Source organism: Periplaneta americana, chromosome 9 (assembly GCF_040183065.1).
Source record: "Periplaneta americana isolate PAMFEO1 chromosome 9, P.americana_PAMFEO1_priV1, whole genome shotgun sequence".
NCBI lineage: Eukaryota > Metazoa > Arthropoda > Insecta > Blattodea > Blattidae > Periplaneta > Periplaneta americana.
The window spans coordinates 162,111,324-162,125,447 of NC_091125.1; the positions used below are offsets into that span (position 1 = coordinate 162,111,324).

A 14,124-nucleotide genomic window follows, 5' to 3' on the forward strand; every position below is an offset into this window, starting at 1 on the left:
TTTCAAAAACATTGTAGAAAATATGTTGGTAGCTATGAAAAATTTAGGATGCAATGTGAGCATTAAACTCTATTTCCTTCACAGCCATCATTGTCTTCCATGATTGTCTTGGAGATTACAGCGAAGAACACGGAGAAAGGGTTCATCAAGACGTGAAAGAAATAGAAAAGCGTTATCAAGGCAAGTGGGATGAACTGATGATGGTTGACTACTGTTGGTCTATGAAAAGAGACAATGTGGAGCTGCAACATAGAAGACAATCTCGTAGACAGAACTTCGAGATGAAGAGGAAGCAGTACTGAAAAATGAAGTGTCTGCACGAGACTTGAAATGCGTTGAACCTAAATTATGAATATGAACAAGACAGTGCTGTTTGATTTTCTTTACTGTATAGACATTTTCAAGGATTACTTGATTTATATATTTATATTTGCATACTTACCGACTCCAAGGGGGCTATATTTAATATAATTAAATATGTACCAAACCTATATGCACATAGAATTATTCCAATTCAGAAACAACAAAGTAAACTAAAAGAACTCCAAAAGGAAACAACATTTCAATGGATACCTAGTCATTGTGGTATACCTGGAAACGAGAACGTCGATGATATTGCAAAACAGGCAACATATTTGCAACCAAGACCTCTTCAAGTGATATCTCTATCCAATGTTTTTGCTTCAGTAAAGTCTCATTTTACAAACCTATGGATCAACAATTGGCTCTCTTCTGACAAAGGAAAAATTTTACAGTCTGTACAAAAGAAACCAAATGACCTGGAAATGTACAAAAACTTGCCCAGACATGTTCAAACATTTTTAACAAGAGCCAGAACAGGTCACATTGTCACTCAATTGTACCTACACCGATTTCACATTTCTGATAATCCTACTTGTCTGTGGTGTAATAATCATGATGAAGATCTGGAACACATTCTTCTATACTGTCCATCCATAAACCACAAAAGAAGTAAATTAAAATCATCAGTACCAGTTGCAGAAGACACAGCCCTGCAGTATATATTGATTACACCCCAACCTCTGGCTACTAGCAACAGGCATCTATAATGAACACCGATCAAAATACCCCTCATTTCTCGTGAAAAACAACAACTGAATAGACTACAGTGGACTTTATGTTGTCAGCAAACAGCTGGATACATTAAGAAGATTGATTGATATATTTAAATGTGTTAATATTGCATGAATGAAGCTATAAATATGGCAATTCTTTAAAACATTATAAAAATTGTTTCATTCGTGATAGGCAAAATCTGACTTCAGACCCTTCAACAGAAGCCAACAATTAATCAAAATCAACCTTCGATATTAAAAGTCTTGTACCAAAATTTAATTTCGCAACCCTGTGTTATTAATTATCAAGTATTTTCCCGCTACCCTGATTCACCTCTATCTCTCAATTAGGTTTTTAACATGTCACTACTATGTCTTGAAACAAATGCATTAAGAATGAATGAACTTCCATATTGGAACATACATGATAGAAGCAGGACTAGCATCCAAGCTGCGTCGCTGTCTTGTAACAGAGCAGCTGATCTTGAGACGAGCCAGGTCTTTGGCCAACACTGCGGCCTGGTTGTGCTGTCCTCCAGCAATGGCCGCTTCAAGCCGACGTAGCAAACGATTAATTGCAAGTGTATTCATGTTTTGTTCCGGGGGCGCTGCCTGTAGGTCAGCTGTGGACGAAAAAGATTGTTTTTTGTAATATACAGTGTTGCCAGAAGTTTAAGGACACCTTATAATTCTTACAAAATGCTGCCCTGGCCTTAAATTATTAGAAAAATTATCTATGTTTTTAGCTGTTGATCAACAATAGAAAGACTAATTTTTAGTGCAATTTCGGTATTTATATTGTTGACTGTTATTCCTTATATAGGGTGACCAGACGTCCTCTTTTGTCCGGACATGTCCTCCTTTTTAGATCTTTGTCCAGGGTCCAGGGGGATTTTTAAAAAATCAAGAAATGTCCTCCTTTTCGTAACTTGTATGCCTGATATTTTGAAATTATCTGATTTGACTCTTATTTTTTTTCAAGTAATTTGTCTATAGGTGGCAGCAGCGACTGAATATACTCTTTGCCAATGAACATAACTCTCTTTCCTCCTCCTCGTTATGGTTGTTGCTCAGAGACAGCAAGTAAATCAAGAGATCAAGGTGCAAATATAAATCTAAAAATATATTTTCTGTCCACTTTCATATGCAGCTACATAACTGTAAAATTGTTATTATTTTTTTCATAACATTTTGTAATAAAATAGATATTAACATACTCTTAAGTATGATACAAGCCTTAAGGTCCGTAACACACTACACCGAGAACTATGAACTATGTAATATGTGTGGAAGCAGCTAGCAATGCTTCTGTCTTCACAGTACAGCTAGAAATATTTTGCTACACAGTGGAGCCATCTCTGTATAGATAATTAAAACACGAATTTTATTACGTCATATGGAAGGCAGTTTGAGTAAAGACCTTGTATATAATACTAAACAAGATCTTTGATATGCACTGATAGAAATAAAGTTACATAAATTTGAACATCTGACTTTCTATTAATTGTTCAATTTCATTCACGTTACATAAATTTTATAGGCTACAATTAGGTTAGTTACCTGTGGAAACATACATTGTGGGGTAGCTATGTTTTAAGAAAATCACTAGCCAACCAATGTCAGCTATACCTTATTCCATGCGTTACTCCGTACTAAAGGAAAGTATTTTCCATATGCATTACATATTTCTCGCTTAAATCTGTACTATAAATATTTTGTAATAAAATAGATATTGACGTAATTTAAAGTATAATAAAGGCCTACGCCTAAATCTAGGTACATATTTTCTCCTCCAATTTTTTCGAACAATGTCCTCCTCCTTGAAGTTTTGTGTCCTCTTTTTTATTGATATGAATCTGGTCACCCTATCCTTATAGAGATTTTACAAGTTTTTCAAACGAAATAGAAAATCTTAAATTTTTAGTATTAAAGTTGAAAATTAATGACTACCTGTAACTAATTGGTGCACGATTCTCAACTGTTACTGTATAATGCAGGATATATTATCCTTTAAATCAGAAAAGATCAAATATTTGTAAAAAAAATTTCTTTGTGAAAGTCCTAACAGTTTTTAAGGTTTGAAGATATAAAAAATTGGGGACATTTTGTTATTGGTAAGTTATAATGCTACAGCTCTGAATTATCGACAACTAGATCAGCCATTTTAACCTACAACACAGCACTGCAGGGGGCAAACAGAAAGCGATTGACTGAATATCATTTAACCTCTAATATGTTTTCGCGGGATATCAGCCGAGTTAAGATTTTGGAATGCTCCAAGCTTTCGACTGCTATCTCTGCAGCCATCTTCAGGGAAGTGATGTCCGAACAGAAAGTCGAAAGTTTATATAGATGTTAGGCTGTCTCAGGTGAAACGGGATTGGTTGGCGGATCGGCCAATCCGGGGCCGGGAATTGTCATCGCTCGTAAGCTCCGCCCCTCCCGGGATTCCTGCGTGAAGTTTGGCGGGCGGCGAGCCCTGTTCCGCCGGTTGGAATCGGTTGCTGTCCTCGGTCCGTGATCTTCATGACCTTGATTGTAAGAGGGCCTGAGTTGGTCTAAGGCCGGTGTCTATGCCTGACTGAGCTGGAGTCCACAATTTCTTGTCTCGACATCTACGTAGGAAGCCAAGTGTACATAGTACCCGCTCCAGCTCAGTTAGGCATGGACACCGGCCTTAGACCAACTCAGGCCCTCTTACAATCAAGGTCATGAAGATCACGGACTGAGGACGGCAACCGATTCCAACCGGCGGAACAGGGCTCGCCGCCCGCCAAACTTCACGCAGGAATCCCGGGAGGGGCGGAGCTTACGAGCGATGACAATTCCCGGCCCCGGATTGGCCGATCCGCCAACCAATCCCGTTTCACCTGAGACAGCCTAACATCTATATAAACTTTCGACTTTCTGTTCGGACATCACTTCCCTGAAGATGGCTGCAGAGATAGCAGTCGAAAGCTTGGAGCATTCCAAAATCTTAACTCGGCTGATATCCCGCGAAAACATATTAGCGAACCAAAGCCGAGAAAGCCTCAAATCATACATCATTTAACCTCTGTGTTTGGGTTGGTGGTGACGCAGCCATAGGTAAATTACCTCATTGCCAATGGTCCGTGCATGACCCAACCTACAAATCACATTCTTTCTTGATATCCTTTGTTAGTTTCCCAACTGCTTTCTGTATCGTATTTCCTTCTTGTGTTTATAAAAACAGCAAATTTTCCATTAAGACTTCGAATATAACAGCTTGTGCTTTCAGACAAGGCACTAATTAACATCACATTATAGGCAGCATAAAGGGGTTCTTTGTCCTGCAGTCAATAGGAAGGGCTTTAAACCAGGGTTTAAGCCACAGTCGCATTTGTCGCATTTTGCTACTCGACTTCTAAAAATGATACAAACTTTGAATGTTGTTGTTGCTTTCTAATGCCAGGCATTTGACAATAAAGTCATTTGACCTCTTGCACTCCAATATTTTCATAATGGAGTAAAAATGGCAAGTTGTAGCCGATTTAAGTGAACACCATATTTTAACGTTTTGGTGGCTACTTCATTCACACACAACCCCCAGAATGCCTGGAGGACCACACCTGCTGTTGGTCGACGGGTCCATTGGACCTAGCTGGGAGATCTTGTTGATCACCAACTTTCCCTCCTTAAGCCACTGGAGGACGATTTTAGTGCCATAGCAGGTCAGCACTAGGAACAGAAAAGTAGAAAGAGGATGAAGGAAAGGGAAATGAACCCCTAGGCCTCGAATGCTCTAATGCCGTCAGGGTCGAAGGAAGTAAGAGTTCAGTCAGAGGACTGGATAGGAAAGGGTAAAGAGAGAATTAGGTATTGGATAGAGGAAAATTATACCAAATTCAGTCATTAACTAATCAAGCTGACCAGTGCTAATTGATGAGTAGCCCCTCCCTTTAGTTCAGCTTGTAAAATTATGCTTACTAACAGCTGCACCACGGGAAGGTAGGAATGGGACATTGGGTATTCGTCCAGGTTGGTTCCTTAAAGCCTTCAATGGGAAGGATTAATGGCTCTCCCCCCTGTATTCGACAAATACCGTTTTGCAGCCTTATTTGTTTATGTACAAAAAACAATATTTAATTGTTTTTTAATTGTCTGCATTACAAAATATTAATATTCACATTATTTAATATGTTCGTATACAGAGTGAACAGTAAGTAATGTCATTAATTTCAGGGGGTTATTCCCAAATTCCCAAATTCCCAAATTCAAATTCAAATTTATTCACAATTTATAATTGAAATGGTACGTATGAATAGATACCTGAAATGAGCATATGCTCGTGCTCGGGTACAGTCCAGTAGAGTCTACTTAAATTTTACAGATATCAATAATAATGTTGATGATATATTAATTAATTAATTAATAATAATGATAAAACTAATAAACTTTGAATGTAAATGTGCAAAAATGCGACAACCACATTGGACTTCAGAAACGAAGATGGTAATGGAGAAAATGAAATCAGAGATGTGTTTCAACTAATCTGAATTTAAATGAAATGCTAATGGCATGGACAATGTTCGAACAGGTATTGAACAATAGTTGTTCAGGAATTGATTTCAAAGAGTTGGTGCAATTCATTGTAAGTTAAGTGAACAATTTCTTCTAATTGATTTATATAATTCCATCTCATACTGTAAATTGTGAGCGAGGATTTAGTTGCATGAATCTTGTAAAAACTGGAATCAGAAACTGCCTTTCAGTAAAAAGAGTTAGCACTCTGCTAACAATAAATCTTGAAGGACCTACTAGTGAAGAATTTCAATGTTTCGAGTGCCCATAAAATAATGTATTTTAATGTGATGTAAATTCAGCAGTAATTGATTCTAAACAAACCTACGTCTAATGATTTATTTCCATACTGTAAGTACATCTAGAATGTGATAAGATGAAATGAAAGTAATAAAACTCCAAGAAAGATATTACATAAACTTTTGTTTCTGCATACTTTATTAATTTTATCTTTCTGCACAATTATTTATAATATTGCACAGGCATTTTGCAATTTGCATAAATATAATTTTTCATTTGTGCATTTTTGCGACAATTTAGCTTAAACCCTACTTCAAATATACCCAGATTGCTCGGCCTTACAGGCTTTGACAGTAACAGCTGTTGTCAGGTTTATTATGCTGCCATCTAGTTGTTACGTATTCCCATTGTGGAATCCTGGGAAACGAGAATGCGGATGCTTTAGCAAAGAAGGGCAGCACTGCTACTTACAGACCTGTTACTAAATCTACGTATTACTCTGTGAAAAGATTGATTAAATCTACATACTTAGACTTCAACAAACAAAATTTGATAACACAATCTCAAGGGAAAAAATGGAACTCTATGCAAACAGTTAATTCCCGATTTACCACGAAAATCGTCTGTAGCTGCATTTAGATTGGCAACAGGCCATGATTGTTTGGCCAAACACCTACATAGAATTGGAATATATCAGTCCCCTAACTGCCCATTGTGCAACTCAAACCAAGAAATGGATTCGGAACACCTCAAAATCTGTGCTTCAGTGGCTAGCCATGATAATATCTTTGAAAAATATTGGAGTGCAAGAGGTCAAATGACTTTATTGTCAAACGCCTGGCATTAGAAAACAACAACAGTTGTTACGTAAGGAGTCACGTCATAACTCCCATTTAAATTGTATTAATGACTGTATTGCCATCTCATGTTCGTTTACGGCGGACGGGTGGCGATTCTGGCGGTTGTTCTCTTTGAAGTGCTACTGGTTTTAACATAGGGATGATCAATCTGTGATCTGGGCTTAAACCTTGCTTCAAACGCGTGCATTTGTTGACATGAGGAGTCTTTGAGTCGATTTCTAAAACACGGACTAAATCGTGGTTCCAAACCTCGGCTTTTAAACCGCAATCGAGGTCTGAATCTTTGTGCGATTTCTAAAACGAAGTCGAGACGTGGCTTGAGAAGAAACCGAGATTCATGTGCTTTATATATGGCAACGCAGCTTAGAATCGATTTTTATTCTTGTAAACAATCGATATTAGAAAGAAATGAACATCAGGATTAATATTTTTATTGAATTGCAGTAACTCTCATTCTTTTTTTCTCAGCTAAGGTATTGTTATATTTACTAATTTACAGAACATAATATGTGCGTTTAAATACTAGCATTACTTAGATATTTAATAGAGAACGGATTTTTAGGTACCAGAATTATATTGCCCAAATAATTAGCAGAAATCGAGCGTTTATGTTGTAGTTTATCATTTGTTTACAACTACTACCAACATCAACTACCTGAAAACCCGGTTCTAAGGAATTAATAACCTAAATATTAACTGGATTAAAATTTCAATTGAAACTAAAATGTAGTAAGGTTCTATTTTCACATATAATACTACGTGGAAAGCCCTAGTAGCATAAAACATAAAATAAGAAGACAAAATCACGTTTGCTTCATATTCTTGTAGGCCCACAACATTTTCGAGTATTAAATGAAATGTCCAAAACTCCGTAAAGACTAAGAATTAAGTTATATCGTCTTATAGGCATAAAGGTATAATTAATGTAAATTATTATATCTTACGTCCCTGAAAGCAACAAGGTTTAAAAAATTGGTAACCTACTGTCTCTTGCATTTCGTTGCAGATTATTATTTAGCATTCTTGCTAAATTTCCGTTGATTCCTTCGAAAATCGAAATATTCTTCTCAAATTATCGTCGTTATATAGTTACAAAGGATTATTCCTGTTTCTTATCATTCTAATCTGGGATTTAATATTCATAGTCCAAATTTTCCTTTGATAGTCATCCAGCTGATCTACTTCCTCCATCTTGTATACATGAAGCCATGGTTTTAAACCTACCCCAGCCGTGGTCTGTGTTTCAGACCATGGTTTCGAGCCATGGCTCAGAAAAATGAAAAAGACCTCGTTTTATAAATCCAAACGCGGTTTAAAGCCATGGTCGTGGTCTAGACCTCGTTTTATAAATCGACCCTTTATGTACAGAATGAAGATTACACCTGATTAGTCACTAAATAACAGGCTGTAAATTAACTTACCTTTGAAATCAGCTATTCCTTTGGGAAGTGTAAGTTGAGCTGTCAACCTCTCCACCTCGCTGTAGTCCCCACTGCTGATGCTGGCTGCTGAGTAGTTGCTTGCTTCAGACGTTGCCCGACTTGATCGTCGACCTCCTCCTTTGTTGGAATCAGAGTCAGGAGACGTAATGCTGGATGTCGCTCGAGATGTTTCACCAGATGAGGGTGGCTTCTTCTCCACACTTTGCGTAATCTTTTCTTTTTGAATCTTTCCTTGAACCTTCTCAGATTCATTCCTTGTATTTCCTGTCGGTTCCGACGACTGCTTGACCACCGATGTTGGCTGCTGGGAAGGGAAAGCAGGCTGAGTAACACTCCCATCTTTTATCACATCAGATTTCTGTTCAGAGGGTGTGGAGTCACTTGGGGATGAAGGGACGTTGGCATAGACATGGACGGCAGTCGATTCACCACTAGTTTTAGTCGCTTCAATGCTCGCAAAATCTCTAGCTTTGATCAGCTCGAAAGTTCCTTTCCCAATACGACGCGAATCCTTGCTCAGAGATGTGTACAACACTCCATCTTTGATCCCAGTGGTTGAGAATTCCTCCACTGTGATGGGAACCATGTCTGAGGACTTTCCAGATGGAGGCTTTGTGTGTTCTCCTGGCTCTGTTGAGCCGGGCTCTATTTTACGCATAACTGCACTTGTCTGCACAGACGTCGACACTTTCATAGGTTTATTCCCACTAGATTTCTTCACTTTGATGTCTTCATACACAGTTGTTTTAGTGATGAACAAAGCCTCAGCTTTTTTATCATCATCTGCAACTCCATTTTGAAGTTTCATTTTGTCACCTGCTTGCTGTTTTTCTTCAGAGAGATTACTTTTTGGTTCAAGTTTAGCCGTTTTCTGTGGGACTTTTTTGATTGCCCCAAGCTTCTGAGTCTCACGTACACCAACAGTACCACCAGATTCAGTACTTTCTGACAATTCTTCTTCTTTCAATCCATTCATAATTAAACCATTTGTAGCATCTGAACCTTTACTAGCACCAACTGAAATTTTCTTTGGTCTCTTTGGAAGAGAATTCTTCATTTCCTTTAACATTTCCCTGAGCTTCATTTGTTCATTTTCGTCTATCTGCTTCTTAATTCCACTGGCTTCCTTGGAGTATAATTCACCATTTGTTTCGCTATGAATTTTCTTTTCTGTTACCATACTTTTCTCAGGAGATGCCACAAAGGTTTCACCACTCGAAGTGACTTGACTCTGTGTCTGATCATTTGACTCAGAAGTCTTTTTGAAAAATGCAAGTCTGGCTTTCCTGACCTCGTCAACATCTGGTTCCTCAACTGCTGGGCCAGTCCCATTCACCATCACATTACCATTTCCAATGGAATCATCTGCTTTATTTTTGTTTGTATCTTTTGTTTCCTTATCTTTATCTTGCTTTAGTTTACCTCCTATGAAAGTAGATGGTGCTGCTGTTGCTTTGCTTTTATTTGCAAACACGTCTTCACTTTTACCTTTACCATCCCCACTTCCAACTTTGGCAGGCGTGCTTGCATCCAACTGTACCCCATCAACTGATATTTTTGCAATACTCTGTCCAGGGCCTTCTGTTGCCTGTGGGCCCTTAGTTTCAGTCTTATCACTGGGGTTTTCAGAGTTCTTAGTTGGCTGCATTCCATCTCGAGGTAGATAACGCTTCAACTCCTCTTCCCAGTTGATGCCAGATCCCTTCTTGGACAGTTCCATTTTAATAACTTGAACCTTGTTTGTCGTTGGCTTTTTAACATCATGAAGAGGTGAAGTGGGTCGCTGAAATGGCTCATCACACTTGGGTGAGTCTTGCTTCTCGTCTATGAGAGACGGTCTCCATCTGCCACAAGCGTCGCAGGTGATTTTCCAACGAGGATTCTCCAGTGTACATCTCGGACAGCTCCAAATAGTGATTCGTTTTGCATGTTGCAAAGCGTCTGGAGCTATTCCTGTTGCAGCATCCTCGGGAATAATGCCACTACTGCGATTACTCCCGGGATGAGGACTGAGAGTGGAAGCTGGTGTCGTTGCTACAGAACTTGCAGATTCAGACTGTTCTGCAATAGTAGGGATGCTGGGGCTGGGGGAGTGATGACGGCGAGATTTATTGGCCTCATACATTGCTCTCGATCGCGAAGATTTCTCGAGATCATCTTCAATTTCTTCTATAGTAACACCAGAAGCTGCGCTTGCACCGTTTATATCTGAAGCACCAGTCACTCTAGATGACTGGCTAGATTCTGATGCACTCTTTTGTACACCGGATGCACTTTCTGTAACACTACTAGAGTCTATAACAAATGACTGATTTGTTTTCACAGATTCTTTCTGTTCATATGTTTTTTCACCTATTACGACTCTCTGTTCAGTTGTGCGAACACTTTCTCCCATAAAAGAAAACCTTTTTTCGATACCTTCTTTCGAGAAAAAACCAGAGCCGTCTTTCGAAAAGAAACTCGAGTTTACAGTGACTTTCGTAACGTTTCCAATAGCATTAAACAAAGATATAAGCTCTCGTGCGGAGCTTCGCTTGGGCACCTCAACGTTCTCATTCACTTCTTCTCCAAACCTCGTCTCCATCCCATCGATCATCGGCACATCTGGATAGGAATAGAACTTGGCGTCGTGAGCAGCCATAAGTGCCTGCTCTCTTGCTTGCTCCTTCTGGACGATCTCCGCAGCTTCTCGATCCAACTCGCTGATGTTGGCCAACATGGAGACCTGCGACTTCCTCTTCTCACCCTCCTTCTTCTTGTCATCACTCCTGTCCAGTCTCGCAAAGATGTTGAACTTACTGCTGGTGCTACTGCAGCTGTTGCCATCACTGGAGATTCCCGTTCCCACGATCCTAGGAATCCCTGCCTCCGGCATCCACTCATCATCTTTGTCCTTCTCCTTGTCTTTCTTCTTCTCCAAACTCTTAAAAATGTCCCTCTTCAGCCCACCCAACCCGTCCTTATTGGTAAGGCTCCTCTTGTACCACGGGCGAGGTGACACAGGTGCTCCTTTGTTGTCTGAGGTGGTGACGGCGTCCATTTTTGGCAGCTCCTTGTTCGGCTTCAGAACACCTCTCTCCAGCTTCAGAGAGTCGTTACAAACAACATGTTCCTGAACGCCTCTTTGTTCCAGATTCATGTTGTCCTGGACAGGTGGGGACAAACTCATACTCTTCCTATCAGCGTGAGCCTTCAGTTTTGCTATATTCGCAATGAGTCGCTCTTTTTCTTCTTGAGAGAACTGTCCACCGGTTGACTTGCTCCTCTCCTGATACGACTGAGTTGCCCTGTCTTCTTTACTTTCCCTTTTCTTCTTACTCTCTTCTGGAGGTTGTGGTGCAGGTCTCTTCTTTTTACCAAAACTCGCAAATTGATTACGAAATCGTTCTAGAGTACTGCCGCCTTGTTCTGAAGTGTTTGTTGGTGGCTGTGGTGCCTTCCGCTTTCCTTTTACGTGACAATACGCACCGGCCTTCTTATCTTTCGCAGAATCACTAACGGTTCTCCTGTGCCGCGTTCTTCTCACTGCGACTGGTTCTCCATTGTCCATACTATTACTTTTAGACCTACATTTATCTAACGAGTTTGGAAGACTATTATCACTAAACTGAGGCTTTTGGCCGTCTGGAGGATCCGGGGCTTTTCGCTTCTTCCTACCAGTTGAGTTACGACTTCCAGAAGTTTGTGTCACATGATCATTAGGATCTGTGGCTTCCTTATTCTTCCTCCCCACTAAAGGACTAGGTTCTGGACTGCTTACACCACTCTTCAAGATCGTCCCACTCCCAAACAAGTGATACTTCTTCTTTAGAGTGAGGTTCCTATCGAGTTCTCGCAACCTATCCCTCTGCTGGAGCCTGTTTCTGTAAGTATCAGTGTCTGGGCCAACTGCTATTCTTTTCTCAGGCTGATTGGCACTACCAAAAGGTCTGTACGCAGTGGGTGACACAAAGGCAAAGCTGCTAACAGTTGCAGTGCTGAAGATTGTGTCAATGCTGCCACAACTAGAGCTTGTGCTGCGGACTAGCTCTGGTGAAGAAGGAACTGTCGCTGCAGCCAATCCTCTAGCAAATTCTGCTTTTCCGGCCTCCTCATCATTGTCCTCACCATCATCTTTCCCTTTACGGAACCATCGAAGGAATGAAAAGAAGCCACTAGCAGTTTTTTCACGGCGAGATGCAGAATCGGTGTTCGATCTCTCACGAAACTGTTCAGGATAAAAACCGTCTACAGTAGCAGCTGCATCTTCATATGATGAATCGTCATCTTGCATGTCACATCTTGTGTGAACACTAAACTCACTCATCCTCTCAATCTGCACCTCACCATGGTTGGGTGTCTTCACCTCTATGCGCTGGCACGAGTTTTCTTTAATTATTCTGATCTGTTGACCTTCTATCACGTGACACTGCTTTTTAAACGGTTCATTCACACAGTTCTTATAATCAAGGTTACAATTTTTCTCATCTTTAGCATCAAACCACTGATAATCACTATAGTCTCCTGACGTGCAGGTTTTAAGAGTATTATAGTCATTTAATGATGATTTGAGCGTATTAAAATCATTGGATGATGATTTAAGAGTACCAAAGTCAATTGGGGAAGATCTTATAGTGCTGAAATCGTCAGGAGAAGATCTAACGGTATTAAAATCATTTGGGGAAGATGTAACAGTATTAAAATCATTTGGGGAAGACCTAACTGTATTGAAATCGTTTGGGGAAGATCTAACGGTATTAAAATCGTTAGGGGAAGATCTCAGAGTTTGAAAATCACTTGATGAAGACTTGAGCGTGTTTGACGATGACACTGGAGATCTTGAGTTCTCTTTGTTCGATTCGTCGATTTTCGGCAAGAGGTTGAACACTTCACTTTTCACTTTACGCTTGGGTGCCTTTGGTTGCTGTGTTGCCGGCTGAACGTCATGAATGGGCTCTTGGAGCTGACGCTTCCTCCGTCTGACTGCGGGGCGTGGCTCTTCACTAGTCACAAGCTGAAACGAGACCACAGCATACGTGAGCACGTTGAACGTTGGGCCACGCTGGAGACAACACAGCACACATTAGTAGGCAGCAATCCCATGCAGGGGACACAAGCAGAGATCAAAACTATTTGCAAGAGCAGATCCTTTGGCAGACGTAGATATTCACAGTCCGTACTTCACTTCTCTCCCATGCTTCATCTTAATAAATGAACAGTGCATTTTGCAATTTCTTCCTTCTTAATGTGTTACGTTTCAGTGTCCAGTCTTTGTCTTCTCATAATGGAAGGTAAGGAAGAGCAATTACAGAATGGATAGGAAGGATATCTGTATGATTAACAATAAAAAAGCCACCAAGAAGCCACTACAGAGACAAGGAAAATTACCAACTTCTACCAAATCATCAACACAATGTTCTACATAAACTTCTGTGAAAGCAATGTCAGCATTTTAGAACATACACATTTTAAACCGTGATAAAGATTATTATTATTTTTTAACTCCATACAAGTAACTTCTACATCTTTCACAGTAAACTCTGAACATTGTTTAGGAACTAAGATTACAATGAAATATAGTCGCATTTATTACACACCTCCTGCACATACACAAGAAATTTTGAACCCAAAAACAATACCATCAAGAATTAAAAGTAAAGAAAACATGTAAAAAAAAAAAAAAACTTGGATGTTATTATATATTGTAGTTATTTCTATTCAGACAAAACAGATTTTATATTTATTTTCTTCAGCATAAATCCATGAGAATTATACATACTTTAAGTTAATTGTAGGTATTTTACAGATATCCATAAATTCACATCACTAAAAAATTTTAAACCCCAAAAGTTGCTTTGTTCAACAAGGAGAGGACACGCTCTGTATATCACCGAATTAAATCAGATTTTGTGACACGTAAGTACAAGACACACTGTTTAAAGTCATGCCTGGTATGAGTGGCCAATGTCCCCTCGTTTTGGAAAT

General features: G+C 39.6%; 1 protein-coding gene across 2 annotated transcripts in view; it reads right to left on the bottom strand.

The window, feature by feature from the left end:
- The window catches only part of LOC138706683 (uncharacterized), a 160,025-nt gene that overhangs the window by 36,409 nt on the left and 109,492 nt on the right, over positions 1-14,124 (bottom strand). For both annotated transcript variants that reach the window (XM_069836253.1, XM_069836252.1), the window contains exons 5-6: positions 8,140-13,153; positions 1,501-1,699 (exon numbers count right to left, since the gene is read on the bottom strand). In XM_069836253.1, the coding sequence (XP_069692354.1) occupies positions 1,501-1,699; positions 8,140-13,153 (5,213 nt within the window). The remainder of the gene's footprint in view (positions 1-1,500; positions 1,700-8,139; positions 13,154-14,124) is intronic.